The sequence below is a fragment of the Pseudophryne corroboree genome, chromosome 9, assembly GCF_028390025.1.
Source record: "Pseudophryne corroboree isolate aPseCor3 chromosome 9, aPseCor3.hap2, whole genome shotgun sequence".
NCBI classification, from domain to species: Eukaryota; Metazoa; Chordata; class Amphibia; order Anura; family Myobatrachidae; genus Pseudophryne; species Pseudophryne corroboree.
Window position 1 is genome coordinate 35,662,077 of NC_086452.1, and position 18,733 is coordinate 35,680,809.

The 18,733-nt window shown below is 50.7% G+C and overlaps 1 protein-coding gene across 3 annotated transcripts in view; it reads right to left on the reverse strand.

Annotated features, from left to right (window-relative positions):
- Window positions 1-18,733, reverse strand: part of LEPR (leptin receptor) — a 116,019-nt gene that overhangs the window by 54,335 nt on the left and 42,951 nt on the right. For all 3 annotated transcript variants that reach the window (XM_063939166.1, XM_063939165.1, XM_063939167.1), the window contains exons 9-10: window positions 17,714-17,831; window positions 10,240-10,436 (exon numbers count right to left, since the gene is read on the reverse strand). In XM_063939166.1, the coding sequence (XP_063795236.1) occupies window positions 10,240-10,436; window positions 17,714-17,831 (315 nt within the window). The remainder of the gene's footprint in view (window positions 1-10,239; window positions 10,437-17,713; window positions 17,832-18,733) is intronic.

The window sequence follows — 18,733 nt, forward strand, 5'->3', positions numbered from 1 at the left end:
TCTGTCCATTGGATTGTGGATGATAGCCGGAGGTTAATGATAATTTCATCTTTAATGAAGCACAAAAAGACTTCCAAAATTGCGCAATGAATTGTGGACCCCTGTCAGAAACAATATCAGTGGGTAACCCATGGAGTCTGAAAACATGACGGAGGAACAAGACTGCCAATCCCTGGGCAGATGGCAATCGGGGAAGAGCAATAAAATGGGCCATCTTGCTAAAACGGTCCACTACCACCCATATGACTCGGCATCCGGCTGACAGAGGGAGATCCACCACAAAATCCATGGAGATATGCGACCATGGCCTAAGAGGAACTTTCAAGGGCATAAGTTGACCAATAGGCAAAGAACGGGGAACTTTATGCTGTGCACAGACCTGACACGAAAAAACAAACTCTTTAATGTCTTTGGAAAGACCAGGCCACCATACTGAGCGGGATACTAATTCCAAAGTCTTAGCGATTCCCGGATGCCCTGCAACTTTGCTATCATGAAATTCCGCCAAAACAGTTGCTCTCAAAAACTCAGGAACAAAAAGACGACTAGCAGGAGTATTTCCCGGAGCTTGATGTTGAAGCAGCTTTAATTGGGAAAATACATCCTGTGTGAGACCTGCCTGAATGACTGAAGGCGGAAGTATGGGAGTAACAGGACTGTTGTCTTGAACCGGAAGGAAACTGCGTGACAGGGCATCTGCCTTGGTATTCTTGGAACCTGGTCTGAAGGTGATAATGAATTTGAAACGAGTAAAAAATAAAGCCCAACGAGCCTGTCGGGCATTCAGTCGTTTAGCCGATTCAATGTATTGAAGATTTTTGTGATCAGTCAAAACTGAAATGGTGTGGGTAGCTCCTTCAAGCCAATGTCTCCACTCCTCGAAAGCCCATTTAATAGCCAGCAATTCCCGGTTACCAACATCGTAGTTGGATTCTGCAGATGAGAATTTCCTGGACATAAAGGCACAAGGATGTAACTCAAGGGAATCTGGATCCTTCTGAGAAAGGATAGCCCCTACTCCAACCTCCGAGGCATCCACCTCAATAATGAAAGGTAATTCTGGGTTGGGATGTCTAAGGACAGGGGCTGAGACAAAGGCTTGTTTTAAGGCCTGAAAAGATAACTCCGCTTCACATGACCAATTGGTAGGATCTGCTCCCTTCTTAGTAAGTGCCACAATGGGAGCAACTAGGTCAGAGAAAGAGTGAATAAATCTTCTATAGTAGTTTGCAAACCCTAAAAAGCGCTGAATTGCTTTTAAATTGGTGGGTTGCGCCCAACTAAGGATGGCTTGGAGCTTTTTTGGTTCCATTCGGAATCCCCGAGGGGAAATAATGTACCCTAAAAAGGATACTTCCGTGACATGAAATTCACACTTCTCCAGCTTGGCATATAAGTGATTTTCACGTAATCTCTTTAGCACCTGACGCACCTGGGTAACATGTTGTTCCACGGAGTCAGAATATATCAAAATATCGTCTAAATAGACCACGACGAATCTTCCCAGAAACTCACGGAGCACATCATTAATGAGATCCTGGAAAACTGCCGGAGCGTTAGATAGGCCGAATGGCATGACCAGATACTCATAGTGGCCCGACTGAGTACTAAATGCCGTTTTCCACTCATCCCCTGACCTGATTCTGATGAGGTTATATGCTCCTCTAAGATCAATCTTAGAAAAAATAACAGCCGAACGTAGCTGATCAAAGAGGACAGAGATCAGCGGCAGAGGGTAAGTATTCTTTACTGAGATTTTATTCAAAGCTCTAAAGTCAATGCAGGGTCTGAGTGAACCATCCTTCTTCTCTACGAAGAAGAAACCTGCACTTAAAGGGGATTTAGATGGCCTGATAAACCCTTTCCCAAGGCTTTCTTTCACATACTCATTCATGGCCACAGTTTCAGGACCAGACAATGCATATAACCTTCCTTTAGGCAACGTGGCACCAGGAATTAACTCAATGGCACAATCATAAGGCCTATGGGGAGGCAAAATATCCGCATTGCCCTTGGAAAACACATCAACAAAATCCTGGTATTCCCCAGGAATATGTGCGGAACTGGCGGCAGCTACTCGGATAGGAAGCGTAATACATTCTTTATCACAGATGGTACCCCATTGTAGGATCTCCCCAGACTGCCAATCAATGACGGGATTATGAAAGGCCAGCCAAGGATGACCCAGAACCACAGGAACTGCTGGACAATGGGTAAGGAAAAACTCAATTTTTTCAGAATGCAGAGCTCCCACCGAGAGCAAAACAGGAGGTGTACATAGAGAAATAACCCCATTGGATAAAGGACTCCCATCTAAACCATGCATGGTGATACACCTACCTAAGGTTAGCTGAGGAATACCTAAGGCCTTGGCCCATGTTAAATCCATAAAGTTTCCTGCAGCTCCACTGTCCACAAAAGCAGAGACCGAGGAACAGAGGCTGCCATAGGAAACTTTAGCAGGAACCAACAGTGAATTATTTGAGGAGATGAGCTGCAGACCAAAGTGAACCCCCTCACAATTCACTTGGTCAGGAAGTTTCCCAACTTGTTTGGACAACTACGGGCAAAATGTCCCTTACCTCCGCAGTATAAACACAGACCATAATTTTGCCTCCTGGTTCTTTCTTCCGGAGACAATTTGGAGAGACCAATCTGCATAGGCTCCTCTATGTCTACAGGAATGGAAGGAACCCAGGGAGAGGACCCGACAGATGCCCCTTTTTCAGCCCTCCGCTCTCTGAGCCGACGATCTATTTTAATAGATAGCTCCATGAGGTTATCGAGGGTCTCAGGAGCGGGATACTGGAGGAGACTGTCTTTTATAGATTCCGATAAGCCGAGGCGAAACTGACTGCGCAGGGCTGGGTCATTCCAGCCACAGTCGTTCGACCAACGGCGAAACTCCGTACAATAATTCTCTGCGGGATTCCTACCCTGTCTAAGAGCACGCAACTGACTTTCTGCGGACGCCTCTCTATCAGGGTCGTCATACAATAGCCCTAAAGATTTTAAAAAGGCGTCTACAGACGATAAGGCCGGATCGTCTGTCTTTAAACCAAAAGCCCAGGTCTGAGGATCCCCCTGAAGTAGAGAAATAATAATCCCAACCCGCTGAGCCTCTGTACCTGAGGTAACTGGTCTTAAACGAAAATACAGTTTGCAAGATTCTTTAAAATTAAAAAACTGTTTTCTATCCCCAGAAAAACGATCAGGCAGATGCATTTTTGGTTCAGGGATGACCCTCGGGGAAGTCCGTAACAGATCTTCCTGTGACCTCACCCGGAGGGACAGATCCTGAACCATCTGAGTAAGTTCCTGAATCTGACTAACAAGAAGCTGGCCAGGGTTTGGCCCAACACCGGTGGGATTCATAAGGCCGACAAAAATCTCCCAACTAAAAAGTGCAAAAATTTACTGTAAGTTAAATCTTTTCTTTTGTAGGCCGGTGATAATGTTATGATTCCTGTACTCCAGACCGGAGGAGATCTTATGGCACGGATCTGAGTACAGGAAAATAAGCTGGTTGTGGGAGCTGGATAGCCTAGTAACCCCTGGCGCCCTAACTCCGTTGTCTCGCCCGTGTTATCAGAAATCCCCTGCGAGACTATGGTTGCTTGAGCCCATGGCAGCCGCGTTCGAAGGGCGGATTATGTCTGCCCAACCCCGATGCCCCCGCAGGTCTTAATGGGAGACAAGGGGAAGTCCGAGACAGGGTGATAACAAGGGGCCCTCTGACTAAGCAACCAGGCCAGGGGTTACAAGCTAACTAACTAAATCAAAAGGTATGTGCGGACTAGCCGCCAGGAAAAAGGACAACCAAGGATCCACTGATCCGACACTCCTATCCGGCACCGCCGGACACCAGAGTGGATCTGTGGAAGCGGAATCCTCCGCAAAGCTCCAGAACACAATTAAACAAAATAATAAACAGAAGCGGACAAGCCGCAACACACGGCTGCGCCGCGACTCACGAACACCACCAGATGTTAAAGGTGCTCGGTCAGACTCCAGGAACAGATGGTAACTTCCGAGTACAGGATCTCTGAGGACAGGAACAACCGAAAAGACCGGGACTGGGAACTCTCTGCAGCAGACACAGGCAAACAGGAAGCTATCACCGGCGTCTGTAAGAAGTCCTGAGGGTGCCTTTATTCAGGCACCCTCCAATCAGGATCCAGACAGGACAATCAAATAGAAATGCCGTGCAGCTTGCATGCTGCACGGCCAGCACATAATCAGGGTAATGAGAATAGACCCAGCAACGGGGAACGCGGCTGAACGTGGCGTCCCCGTTGCTAAGGTCAGAGCGGCTCCGTGCGCCCGGCGTCTTAGCGTTGCCAGGGAGCCGGCGGCTGAACGCGCACGGCGTCCCTGGTTGCTAGGCGCCGGGCCGCACGGCCGAGCGGACCCCGGCGCCTAACATTACAGCACTGAGCAGGGCAGCATCAGACGCGGGACGGGGCAGAGAAGGAGGCAGATTATTCTCCTCAGCACCAGCAGTTACAGCACTGAGCAGGGCAGCATTAGAGGAGAGACGGGGCAGAGAAGGAGGCGGATTATTCTTCTCAGCGCCAGTATGTACAGCACTGAGCAGGGCAGCATCAGAGGCGGGACGGGGCAGAGAAGGAGGCGGATTATTCTCCTCAGCACCAGCAGTTACAGCACTGAGCAGGGCAGCATCAGAGGCGGGACGAGGCAGAGAAGGAGACGGATTATTCTCCTCAGCACCAGCAGTTACAGCACTGAGCAGGGCAGCATCAGAGGCGGGATGGGGCAGAGAAGGAGACGGATTATTCTCCTCAGCACCAGCAGTTACAGCACTGAGCAGGGCAGCATTAGAGGAGAGACGGGGCAGAGAAGGAGGCGGATTATTCTCCTCAGCATCAGCAGTTACAGCACTGAGCAGGGCAGCATCAGAGGCGGGACGGGGCAGAAAAGGAGGCGGATTAGTCTCCTCAGCACCAGTATGTACAGCACTGAGCAGGGCAGCATCAGAGGCGGGACGGGGCAGAGAAGGAGGCGGATTATTCTCCTCAGCACCAGCAGTTACAGCACTGAGCAGGGCAGCATCAGAGGCGGGACGAGGCAGAGAAGGAGACGGATTATTCTCCTCAGCACCAGCAGTTACAGCACTGAGCAGGGCAGCATCAGAGGCGGGATGGGGCAGAGAAGGAGACGGATTATTCTCCTCAGCACCAGCAGTTACAGCACTGAGCAGGGCAGCATTAGAGGCGGGAGAGGGCAGAGAAGGAGGCGGATTATTCTCCTCTGTCCAGCAGTTACAGCACTGAGCAGGGCAGCATTAGAGGAGAGACGGGGCAGAGAAGGAGGCGGATTATTCTCCTCTGTCCAGCAGTTACAGCACTGAGCAGGGCAGCATTAGAGGAGAGACGGGGCAGAGAAGGAGGCGGATTATTCTCCTCTGTCCAGCAGTTACAGCACTGAGCAGGGCAGCATCAGAGGCAGGACGGGGCAGAGCAGGAGGCGGATTATTCTCCTCAGCACCAGCATGTACAGCACTGAGCAGGGCAGCATTAGAGGAGAGACGGGGCAGAGAAGGAGGCGGATTATTCTTCTCAGCGCCAGCAGTTACAGCACTGAGCAGGGCAGCATCAGAGGCGGGACGAGGCAGAGAAGGAGACGGATTATTCTCCTCAGCACCAGCAGTTACAGCACTGAGCAGGGCAGCATCAGAGGCGGGATGGGGCAGAGAAGGAGACGGATTATTCTCCTCAGCACCAGCAGTTACAGCACTGAGCAGGGCAGCATCAGAGGCGGGACGGGGCAGAGAAGGAGACAGATTATTCTCCTCAGCACCAGCAGTTACAGCACTGAGCAGGGCAGCATCAGAGGCGGGACGGGGCAGAGAAGGAGACAGATTATTCTCCTCAGCACCAGCAGTTACAGCACTGAGCAGGGCAGCATCAGAGGCGGGGTGGGGCAGAGAAGGAGGCGGATTATTCTCCTCAGCACCAGCAGTTACAGCACTGAGCAGGGCAGCATCAGAGGCGGGACGGGGCAGAGAAGGAGGCGGATTATTCTCCTCAGCACCAGCAGTTACAGCACTGAGCAGGGCAGCATCAGAGGCGGGGCGGGGCAGAGAAGGAGGCGGATTATTCTCCTCAGCACCAGCAGTTACAGCACTGAGCAGGGCAGCATCAGAGGCAGGACGGGGCAGAGAAGGAGGCGGATTATTCTCCTCAGCATCAGCATGTAGAGCACTGAGCAGGGCAGCATCAGAGGCGGGACGGGGCAGAGCAGGAGGCGGATTATTCTCCTCAGCACCAGCATGTACAGCACTGAGCAGGGCAGCATCAGAGGCGGGACGGGGCAGAGAAGGAGACGGATTATTCTCCTCAGCACCAGCAGTTACAGCACTGAGCAGGGCAGCATCAGAGGCGGGACGGAGCAGAGGAGGAGGCGGATTATTCTCCTCAGAACCAGCAGTTACAGCACTGAGCAGGGCAGCATCACAGGCGGGACGGGGCAGAGAAGGAGGCGGATTATTCTCCTCTGCACCAGCCTTTTGACAGATTTGGGCGGAGAATGTCCCGTTTAAGTCTAATTGCTGATCTTCTGTGATAAACTAACCAGTTAACTTTAGGTATGTCCTGTTGAGACTACAGATTCTCTTACAATAAAATCTTGGCGATTATACTTGACATTCTGTAGTGAAGCACGGGTATTCAGCTAGTCTAATAAAATGAGTGATCACCAAAAATCTTTACTAGTGTTATACTTGGCCACCCCTAGTTACTTTTATGGCCCTGGCTGTAATTGTGGTCACCCGCAGAACCCAGATTAGTGATTTAGGGGGTCATTCTGACCCAATCGCACGCTGCACTTCTTCGCAGCCGTGTGATCGGGTCAGAAATGCGTATGCGCAGGCGCGTTGTTGCCCGGTGACCAACGCCCGAACAAAGAAAGCGGTCGCAGCAGCGACCGCAAGAAGATTGACAGGAGGAAGGCGTTCTGGGGCGTCAACTGACCGTTTTCTGGGAGTGGTGTGGCGAATGCAGGCATGTCCAGGCGTTTGGAGGGCGTATGTCTGAGGTCAATTCCGGGACCTGCATCGCTGGATCGATCGCACAGGGCAAGTAACTCTTACTCTAGTCTACTTCTACACAAAACTTTTTTTGCATAGCAGGGCTGCACAAGCGTTCGCAGCCCTGCTATACAGAAATACACTCCCCTATAGGCGGCGTCTAGTTGATCGCTCGGGCAGCAAAAAGTTGCTACGTGCGATCAACTCGGAATGACCCCCATTATACTAATGCAAGTATCTGTACGGATAATGCCAGAATCCGTATGTCATCAAGCGGAAAAGCCACAGTACTTATCCACAGCCAGTGGTGCCGAGGGGGGTTGTACGTGTGTGTGTGTGTGTGTGTGTGTGTGTGTGTGTGTGTGTGTGTGGAGGGCAGGTATTCTTTATCCAGGCCTGCTGGGGGGAGAGGGGAAGGGGTGATCCCACTCAAGCATTTGCTCAGATCCTTTTTTACAGATAGTTGGCAATGTCACAGCAATCGCAGTCACCCTCTCAGTAGCAGTTGTGGAAATATGCAAATTGGCAGCACGGATGGTGTAATGGTTAGCATTACTGCCTCACAGTACTGAGGTCATGGGTTCAATTCCATCATGGCGCTAACTGTGTGGAGTTTGTATATTCCCCCCGTGCTTGCGTGGGTTTCCTCCGGGTACTCCAGTTTCCTCCCACAAATTCCAAAAATATACTGGTAGCTTAATTGGATCCCAACAAAATTGAAACTAGCGTGAATGTGTGTGTGTGTATGTGGTAGGGAATATAGAGTGTAAGCTCCACTGGGGCAGGGACTGATGTGAATGGGCAAATATTCTCTGTAAAGCGCTGCGGAATATGTGTGCGCTATATAAATAACTGGTAATAATAATAAAATGCTGATCTCAGCTTCCCTCTGTGCCCCGCTGTGTGATGGACTGTACGAGCACTGAGATGCCCACTTTCAATCGCAGTTGCGATGGAGATTGTAAGCATTCCAACATTGACACAACATCGGTGGCATCATCGACATTTGCGGCAGCCTAGGGTCTGCTCCAGCTACTCTCCGCAAATCCAACTGAACCTCTGAAGCAGTGGATTTGTGATTTCCCAGACACGCCTGTGGCACACCCATAACGCGCACATGAAACGCCCTATTTTTGAGTTCATTTTAAGTAACCTTCCAGTCTCCACCCAGAAATGCCTGGGGATCGCAAACCCATTTCAAGTGTTGGCAATTGCGAGCACCATCTGGGTTTGCGTGTGCACAGTAAGGGTTTCCTGGGCTTTTTGCGAATGCACTGAACTGTGGGAACAGCAATACAGCATCCATCTCAGAATCATGCCCTTGGTAAACATGAATGTGATACACCCAAATACACCCCACACACCCAAACTCTGCAAGACAACATCCTCTTTCTTATAAACTGCACCCCTTTCTGGGTCTGATAATCTGACAATTACAAGGTAATGTATCATTTGAACCTGACATGGTTTCAGAACAGGGGCATAAATTCATACCAGGTGCCTGGAAACTAAATAGATGGTAGAGCCCCCTCACCTCGTCAGCGCAAGTGCAGTAGCGGCGGCTGAGGGGGCAAAGGAGGAAGTAATGTGACAGTAATACTACCATCTGTGGATAATCTCTAGCCACTCCCCCAGTTCAGTCTAATCCCCCTTCTGTCTTTCCAGCTTCAGCCAGCTCCTTCTGTCTCTCCACCTCCAGCCAGCTCCCTTCTATCCTTCCAGCCAACAACAATCTCTTCAGCATCCTTCTGTCTCTCCAGCCAGCTCCCTTCTATCTCTTCAGTCACCCCCTTCTGTCTCTCCAGCCAGCCTCCTTCTATCTCTTCAGTCATCCCCTTCTGTCTCTCCAGCCAGCCTCCTTCTATCTCTCCAGCCAGCCCCCTTCTATCTCTTCAGTCACCCCCTTCTGTCTCTCCAGCCAGCCTCCTTCTATCTCTTCAGTCAGCCCCCTTTTGTCTCTCCAGTCAGCATCCTTCTTTCTCTCCAGCCCCTTCCGTCTCTCCAGACAGCCCCCTTCTATCTCTCCAGCCAGCCTTTTTCTGTCTCTCCATTCCTTTCTGTCTCTCCAGCCAGCCCCCTTCTGTCTCTCTATTCCCCTAATGTCTCTCCATTTCCCTTCTGTTTCTCCGGCCAGCCCCCTTCTGTCTCTCCGGCCAGCCCCCTTCTGTCTCTCCATTTCCCTACTGTCTCTCCATTTCCCTACTGTCTCTCCAACTAGCCCCCTTCTGTCTCTCCAGCCAGCCCCCTTCTGTCTCTCCAGCCAGCCCCCTTCTGTCTTTCCATTCCCCTACTGTCTCTCCAGCCAGCCCCCTTCTGTCTCTCCAGCCAGCCCCCTTCTGTCTTTCCATTCCCCTACTGTCTCTCCAGCCAGCCCCATTCTGTCTATCAAGCCCCCTTCCATCTTTCCATTCCCATTCTGTCTCTCCAGCCAGCCCCCTTCTGTCTCTCCTGTCAGATCCCTTCTATCTCTCTAGCCAGACCTCTTCTGTCTCTCCAGCCAGCCCCCTTTTGTCTCTCCAGTCAGCCCCCTTCTGTCTCTCCAGTCAGCCCCTACTATCTGTCTAGTCAGCCCCCTTCTATCTCTCTAGTCACCCCCTTTTCTCTCTCTCCAGCCAGCCCCCTTCTGTCTCTCCAGACAGCACCCTATCTCTCTAGTCAGCAGCCTACTATCTCTCTAGTCACCCCTTTTCTCTCTCTCCAGCCAGCCTCCTTCTATCTCTCCAGTCAGCCCCTACTATCTGTCTAGTCAGCCCCCTTCTATCTCTCTAGTCACCCCCTTTTCTCTCTCTCCAGCCAGCCCCCTTCTGTCTCTCCAGACAGCACCCTATCTCTCTAGTCAGCAGCCTACTATCTCTCTAGTCACCCCTTTTCTCTCTCTCCAGACAGCACCCTTCTGTCTCTCCAGCCTCCTTCTATCTCTCCAGCCCCCTTCTATCGCTTCAGTCAGCCCCCTTCTATATCTCTAGTCACCGCTTTTCTCTCTCTCCAGCCAGCCCCCTTCTGTCTCTCCAGACAGCACCCTGTCTCTCTCTCTAGTCAGCCCTCTTCTGTCTCTCCAGTGCAGGCGGACATTTTGTGGGCTGAGCCTACATTCTATAAACTCACTAGGAACTACAGCACCGTACAAAATGTCTGCCTCATTTCTGTGCAGATGGCTCGCATACTGTAGACTAATGAGGAAATTTGCTTACCGTTATTGATAGGCTTAATGCACACCGGGGGAGATTGCAATGTGCCCATCGGATGCTGTATTTCTACCCACATGTAGTAACGATAAGTGGCCTTAATAGTATTAAATAAGCATTTGTACAATCCGTCCTCTAATACGCAGTCTTTCGAAATGGCAGCGTTGTAATTTATATCTGTCCCAAAACAATAATTGATGTTCCTGCAAGACACAAAACAACATAATATTATACTGAGCTGCTGAATTATTATTATGTACATTCTGTAATTGGAATTAAACACAAGAAAAGGAAACTGGATAAGCCGACACCTGTAACATAATACATTGCCGAAGTGCATCTGTCACCTACGCAGAGTGGAGACATCTTTGTGGGATGCATATTGATTACCCGAAAGTAAATCTCCAATTAGCAGATGTGAACGGTGCACCTTGAAAAAGCTGTGTGGAACAGCGAAACGTGTCGGTGGGTTAGCTGGACTCTGATTCTTCATCCTCATACCTAAAGCCTAGAAGTCGGATATAGGAACCGTTCACATCTGCTAATTGGAGATTTACATCATTGGACCTGAGCAATAAATTGGATCAAGTAGCATCTTGAACCAAGCCACGTAAGGTCACCACCAACAGCCGTTGGTTCTTTCTCCATTCGCTAAATATTGTTCCTGGACTGTGGAAGCAATTTTGGGGATGAACTGTTATCATTTGAGTACCAGCAAAACAAATTTGCAGCATTAAGGTTTATGGAATTTTTCATTTAATTTTTTATCCTTGCAGTGCTACGATATGCCCGGATTTAACTACACATATTGTATTTTATTGATCTGTTGCAACAGTATTTCTTAAATCATTTTTTATTAAAATTGTTATATATTTAAATATCCAGTTTCCTAGCGCTAATTTTCTATTTTTGTTGTACTACTTCTGTTTGGGCATAATATGTAAAGAGCACTACTACTGTGTAGCATAATGTGTATGGAGCACTACTACTGTGTGGCATAATGTGTAAGGGGCACAACTTTGTGGCATAATGTGCATAACGGGTACTACTGTGTGGCATAATGTGAATAAGGGAAAATACTGTGCGGTGTAATGTGAATAAGAGACACTACTGTGTGGTGTAATATGAATAAGAGACACTACTGTGTGGTGTAATGTGAATTGGGGTACTATTATGCAGCCAGCCCCTTTCCCCACAAGACTACATTCCTTTTTTAGCATGCGTGCATTCCTTATTTCAAATGTGGAGGGGGGCTAGATACATGCAGCTTGTTTTGTGATGCATTTAACACATGCGATTTAGGTGCAAATTAGGGGGGTTATTCAGCATGGATCGCAATGTACCGAAAATCACAATTGGGCGATTTTCGGTACATTGTGCATGCGCTGCGACCGCACAGTGCACGCGTTTGCATGCACAGTGTGATCGCATCCCTGAGGGATTGACAGCGGTGACTGTCAGGGGCGCAGCATTTTGCCATTTCGTCACACGCAGCCGCTGCCATTAAAAACATGGCCGCGGTGCAACTGCTTTCGCAGCTAAGCTGCAAAGGCAGGAGGTTGTCCACAATTGCTGAGACTACAATGTAAATTGCGTTCACAGCCGCTGGGCAGAGCGTAGAATGCTGGGCAACCTTGGCCTGCGCTGGGTGGCCCCCAGCATGCGACAGAAATGGCTGCGGCAGAATCTGCAATCCAACCTGAATAGGGTCCTACAGTATATTCAACTCCTCAGTGAGCCAAATAATGCAATCAGAAAAAAGTAGGAAAAACAGCAACAGTATTTAGAGGACTAGGTGAAATGGGCTATGTTGGAAGATACTGTACTGTATTTTACCAGTTGTAAAGCACAATATGCTGGCACTATATAAAGCCAATCTCCTATATATTAGCCCTGTGACTCTGTGGCTGCACTTCTAACGCTGGGTGGAGTCACAGACCCTGCCCTATCTGTGTCAGCACACCACATGACACACTATAGGAGAAGGGACTACCAGGAGACACTCCATTCTAACTGACGGCCCACACTGGCAGGTAAGCAAACAGACACCCACACACCCTCACCACCCACCACCACCTACTACACCCACCTTACCCACCACACACCCGCTACCAAGGCCGCCGCTAGCCCCCCCCTACCATGTCACTCCACGACCACACTGCACAGCAGCCTCCTTCACATCCACCCCCCTTCAGCAGCCCCGTCACCCTCAGCACACGCAGGTGCCGCGCCGTACAAATACCTCACGGCCGCACTGCACTTACGGAGCACCCCCGCACAGCAGCCTCACTCACTTCCAGCGCCCTTCAGCAGCCCCGTCACCGAGACGCACAGAGCGCTCACCCTGTGTCACGGTGGCGCCACACACCGCAGCGGAAGTCAAGGCAGCGCCACCTCCGTCACCCGCAGCGCTGTCCCTGCTACCTGCGCCTCCCGCCCCGCTCTGCCGGCGGCTGACATCGGGCAATCCACCATCACCCAGCACTCATCCACCCCTGCACCACCACCCCCAATCACCTGTAGCACACCCCCTCCCCCCACCTTCACATTAAGCCATGATTTTGTGGGGGGGGGGGGGCGGGGGGGATATAACCTCATGCCTGGTAATGTGCAGGAAAGGGGGCCAAGTTAAATCCTTTCAGCCACCACAAGCCACGCTCCCCATGCACCCCCCGCCCCCAACACCATCAGTCACACAGCAGTATATCTGCCAGCACCCCCACCCCTCCACCATCACCCACCACTCATCCACCCCTGCACCCCCAACCACCTGTAGCACATCCCCTCCCCCTACCTTCGGAGTAAGCCTGATTTTGTTGGAGGGGGGGCGGGGGGGGGGGGAATATAACTTCAAAATGTTGTTTTCACTCAAATTTTTAACATGTAAACCATATCTTCACATACTTGCCTTGAACAACCATCTTTACTATACATAACATTGACACCTACAATCTTACCAGCCTCCCCTATACACACTGCTCACCCACTCACAAAAGCCTGCACCCCATTCACCATCACATTCCCTTTTTTCATACTACATCTACCCACAAACAAACCAACCATTCCACCACAACTTCACCATCTACTATTCTACTCCTTCACTTTTCTGTCCAGTTTACTGGGGCGTAGCCCCTTACGACGGTGTGAAGAGCGCCCGTAGGGCGCGATGAATCACCTAGTAAATAAATATTTTACTAAATAACTCTCTGCAAATTTTTGTCAGTAGAAAGTTTTAAAGTATTTCACAAGTAAGCTCATCAGACAGAACAGGGTGTCTGCAACGTCTGCATGTATTATCTCCTATATATTTGCCTTAATCTGTGACTCTGTGCTCGTAACGCTGGGCGGAGTCACAGAGCTGGGCGGAGTCAACTGCATCTGCTGCAGGGAGCTACCCCATACCCAGTGCCAGCAGCAGTCAGGTGCAAGACCCTACCTTACAGTATAGGAGGTGAGGATGGCCACTAGCTGCCGGCTGCTGTGCCTGTCCTCCCCCCCCCCCCCCCCCAATCACCTGTGACAGCGGGCTGTGTGCTGTGCAGAGCGGGACCCGAAAAGGGGGCGGAGCTACGGCGTCACGAGGGGCGGAGCTACACGGAATAGAGGGGCGGAGCTACACGGGACCAGACAGCTGAACAGTGGTGGAATCAGCCTGCAGTGACCGCCAGCCGGACTTGGTAAGTGGAGGGTGAGAGAGAAATGTGTGTGCGTGTGTGTATATCAGGGCCGGATCTAGGGGGGGGGGCGAAGGGGGCGACCGCCCCCCCTAACACAGTCATAGCCACGCCCACTTTTGAGCAGAAGAGAGCTCTCCGGGGAGAGCATGAGGCAGAACGATGTGCTGCAGCTTATACCACAGCAGCACAGAGGAGCCAGGAGAGCAAAGGTTACAGAGCATTTGCCCCTCACTTGCTGTTGTGTGGGTACTAGGGCTAATAAATACAATTACCCCACAGCACAGTCACATGTACATAGAACAATCACAAAGCTCTATCTCAGTCTCACTCAAAAAGTTCAGTCAGAATTGAGAGAGGAGGAGTTAGGATTGCAGATGGGAGGAGTTGGGACTGTAGAGGGAGGAGTCAAGATTAAACAGTAAACCGCCCCCCCTAAAGAAAAGTCTAGATCCGTCCCTGGTGTATATAGTGGTGTGTGTGTGTGTGTGTATATAGTGGGGGTGTGTGTGTGTGGGTGGGTGTGTGTGTGTATATATGGTGGGGTGTGTGTGTTTGTATATATGTGTGAATTGTGTGTGTGTGAGGTATGTCTGTGTGTGCGCACTTTATGGACGCCACTGCTGGGGGGGCCATTACATGCAAGGACGCTACTAATATAGGGGGGGCATTACGTATAAGGACGCTACTACTATAGGGGGGCATTACGTATAAGGACGCTACTACTATAGGGGGGCATTACGTATAAGGACGCTACTACTATGGGGGGGCATTACGTATAAGGACGCTACTACTATAGGGGGGCATTACGTAAAAGGACGCTACTACTATGGGGGGGCATTACGTATAAGGACGCTACTACTATAGGGGGACATTACGTATAAGGAGGCTACTAATACTGGGGGGCATTACATATAAGGACGCTACTACTGGGGGGGGCATTATGTATAAGGACTCTATTACTTCTGGGGGGCATTATGTATAAGGACGGTGCTACTACTACTGGGAGGGCATTACATGTAAGGATGCTACTACTACTGGGGGGGCATTATGTATAAGGACGGTACTACTACTGGGGGCACATTATGTATAAGGATGCTACTACTACAGGGGTGGCATTACGTATAAGGACGCTACTATTACTGTTGGGGGGCATTACATATAACTGCTACTACTACTGGGGGGCATTACGTATAAGGACACTACTACTATTGGGGGGGCATTACGTATATGGACGCTACTACTACGGGTGGGGCATTACGTATAAGGACGCTACTACTACGGGTGGGGCATTACGTATAAGATGAATAACATTGTGCTACATTGTGGCGTAATTTTAAATGGGGGTACTATTGTGTGGCCATGCCCCTTAGTTGTGAGACCACACCACTTTTCCCGATGCACAACAAAGGAATATGGGAGGGCGCAAAATTCATAGTTTGCAGGGGGGCGCCGAACACCCTAGCACCGGCCCTGGCCACCAGTAGCAAAAGTACACCACGGCCACTGACACTATCTGCAGGGAGGGGAACAGCGCTGATATGGAGGGTACTTGTAGGCAGCGAGTCGCCGCCCGCAGCTCCTCTCCCACCTACACACCATACCTGCCGCCTGACACCCACACCCCAGGGAGAGGGCGCTAGCTCAGGCACCGCTAGATCAGCATCTGCAGCATACAGACAAGGGCTGCCATGCTCAGCGGCAAGCGGTGCGGAGCATGTGCAGCGGGACAGCGCCAGGACGGGACACGCACTAATCAACATTGCTGCTGGGCCGGAGCTCCCTCCGTCTGCAGCCTAAGGACGCGCGCCGCACCTCTCCAGGGAAACACCATGCCTGCCCGCCCACAGGGCTCCGGACGCTTACCTATGCTCCGCGATCACAGCAGCTGACGCTGCCATGCAGGATGGAGGAATGACGCCCGTCAGACGGGGCGGACAGTGTGCGGCGGAACGGGGCCAGGAAGGAATGCTGACCACGACCCATTGCTGCTGGGTCTGAGCTCCCTCCCTCTGCAGTCACCGTCTCACAGCAGCAGCCTGGAGGTTAGTGGCCACCACGACCCGCACATCCTTACCTCACACATACCTCACACATACCTCACACATACCTCACATATACCTCACATACACCTCACATACCTCACACATGAGAGCAAAGGTACACACACTGTGACATCACACCTGTAGCCCACCCCTATATCTGCTAAGTACTCCCCGTCACTATGCCCTGTCACCCTCATCCTGCTCTCTAACTGCCTGTCTGTGTACTGGCCTTCACCCCTCTCACACCATCACCAACCCTCACTAACTACCACAGAGACTATGTGCACTGATATCTGCCCCTCCACCACCTGCAGCGCCCCTGGACCCCTCCCCATCCCCCGCAAACCCCCGCACCTGCCCCTCCACCACCCGTGGCACCCCCACCCACTGCGCCTTCGGACCCCCTACCCCACCCGCAGTGTCTTCCAAACCCCTCCCCCATCTGCAGCAGCCCCTCCCCCATCCACCACACCCCGCATCTGGCTCTCCCCCGCCCGCTGCACCTTTGGATCCCCTACCCCACCCACGCAGCAGGCCCTTCCCAATCCGCATCGCTTACACCATTCGCAACAGCACCGCACCCGCCACTCCCCCACCCACGTTACCCCCGCATCCACCCCTCCCCCACCCACCGCGTCCCCTGGACACCTCCCCCATCCACTGCACACCCGCACCCACCCCTTCCCCATCTGCAGCGCCTTCGGAACCCCTCCTCCATCCGCAACAGCCCTGCAGCTGCCATCCCCCACCTGCGACACCCCTGCTCCTACCCCACCCACAGCGCCTTCATACCCCCTCCCCCATCCGCGGTCCCCACTCCCCAAACCCCTTCCTGTTGCAAGGGACTACGCCCCCTTCACCATCGGACGCCCTATCATTGTGCAATATTCAAACACTAACAAAACTAGGAATGCAGGTAATACTCCATATATTGAACCCCAGAAAGGCGTGCAGGGGTTAAGGGGGCGTAGCCCCTTCCGACGGTGTGAAGAGCGCCCGTAGGGCGCGATGAAGCACCTAGTTCTACTATATAAGTGTGAAAGTCTGTCCTTCTGTCTTTCTATACAAATCCACAGTTTACAAGAGAAGATTGTGAAATTTGATATACGAGCGTATTAAAACACGGCGGAGGCAACTAAAACAATTTGAAATCCCTAGCACCCCTAGGGGGGGAGACAGCAGCACAGAGTATATCAGGAGATAGCATAACTCCGGAATTGCTGGAGCAATGTACTCAAACATTGGAACACATATGCCTTACAATCTCGCAACAAACACTGGGGGGATGATACCCCTAGGGGTGGGGCGGCAGGACAGAGTATGTCAGCAGACAGCATAACTCTGGAATGCCTGTAGCAATTTACAACAAACTTGGTACACACATATGACTTACATTCTGGAAACAGACACCCCTAGCACCCCTAGAGGCGGGACAGCAGCACAGAGTATGTCAGCAGACAGCAAATCTGTGGAAGGCCTGGAGCAATTTACACCAAACTTGGTACACGCATGATTTACAATCTGGGAACAAATTCAAATCCCTAGCACCTCGGGGTTGGGGGGAAGGGGGGGGGGGGGGTCGGGGGGTTGGGGGGAAGACAGCAGCACAGAGTATATCAAGAGACAGCGTAACTCCGGAATGCCTGGACCAATTTACAACAAACTTGGTACACATATGACTTACAAGCTGAGAACAAATACTGTGAGGGTAAGACCCCCCTAGCATCTCCAGCTAGTAGATATATAAAAATAAAACCTCACTGGTAGTATCGCAGAGTTATGTTGCTCTCTTTAAGCAGTGCGACCTGTTGAGCGCTCCATCTGCAGATCATCATCGAAACATTTCCCTCTGTTTCACACGTGATGCTGATATTAACATCTGTCGAGTAATTAGGGAAAAATGTATCAGGAAAACAAAAACAATATTTTGGTTCATTAATATAGAACACACTAACAGTATCCTTTATTATTATTATTATTATTATTATTATTACATTTTGTTTAGGTAATTATGGACATGTGGCATGTAGAGGAACATCTGAGCATAGTCAAGATTTGAAGGCATCCATATAATAAGAGTTGATTTCTGTGCTGCTTAAGTGCTAGTGAAACGCGCTGGTGACACAAATGAAATGCGCTGGTGTGACGAGTGAAACGCGCTGGTGTGACGAGTGAAACGTGCTGATATGACGAGTGAAATGCGCTGGTTGCAGAATTATGTTTTTTTTTTTTCAATAGTGGAGAATAGAAGTGATAACAAGATGACAGTAGAACAATTAGTGAGGAAAGGAAATTTAGTTACTCAAAGGGCTGTATCTGCCTCTACAATCCAGTAGGTATGTTTCATATCGAAATCAGGGTGTATTACTCCAAAACAATCCTAAAAATCCCTGTGGAATCTGACTGAGCAGGATGAAAACAGGATTGAGCGACTGATCACATCAGCATCCTTATTGATGGGCAAACAGAATACATAGGGCCCCCTGACACTTGGACATAAGATGCAACCAACCCAGGGTCTGATTCAGAGTCGCTCATTATGCCGACATTCACAGAATAGGCCAATTTTTTTTCTTCAGCACATGCGTCCCGAATGGTGTTCATACAGAGAGTCGCTGTATAGATTCTGAAACATACATAAAGAACTGCATAGGTAATGTATAGGGAAGCTCCTGGGCAGTGACTGGGAGGTAACAGAGGGGAGCTAAACAGACGCACGGGGCCTGATTCAGATGGGGTTGGAGTTGCTATCGCTGCTGCTTACATAGAAGCACCTGCAAT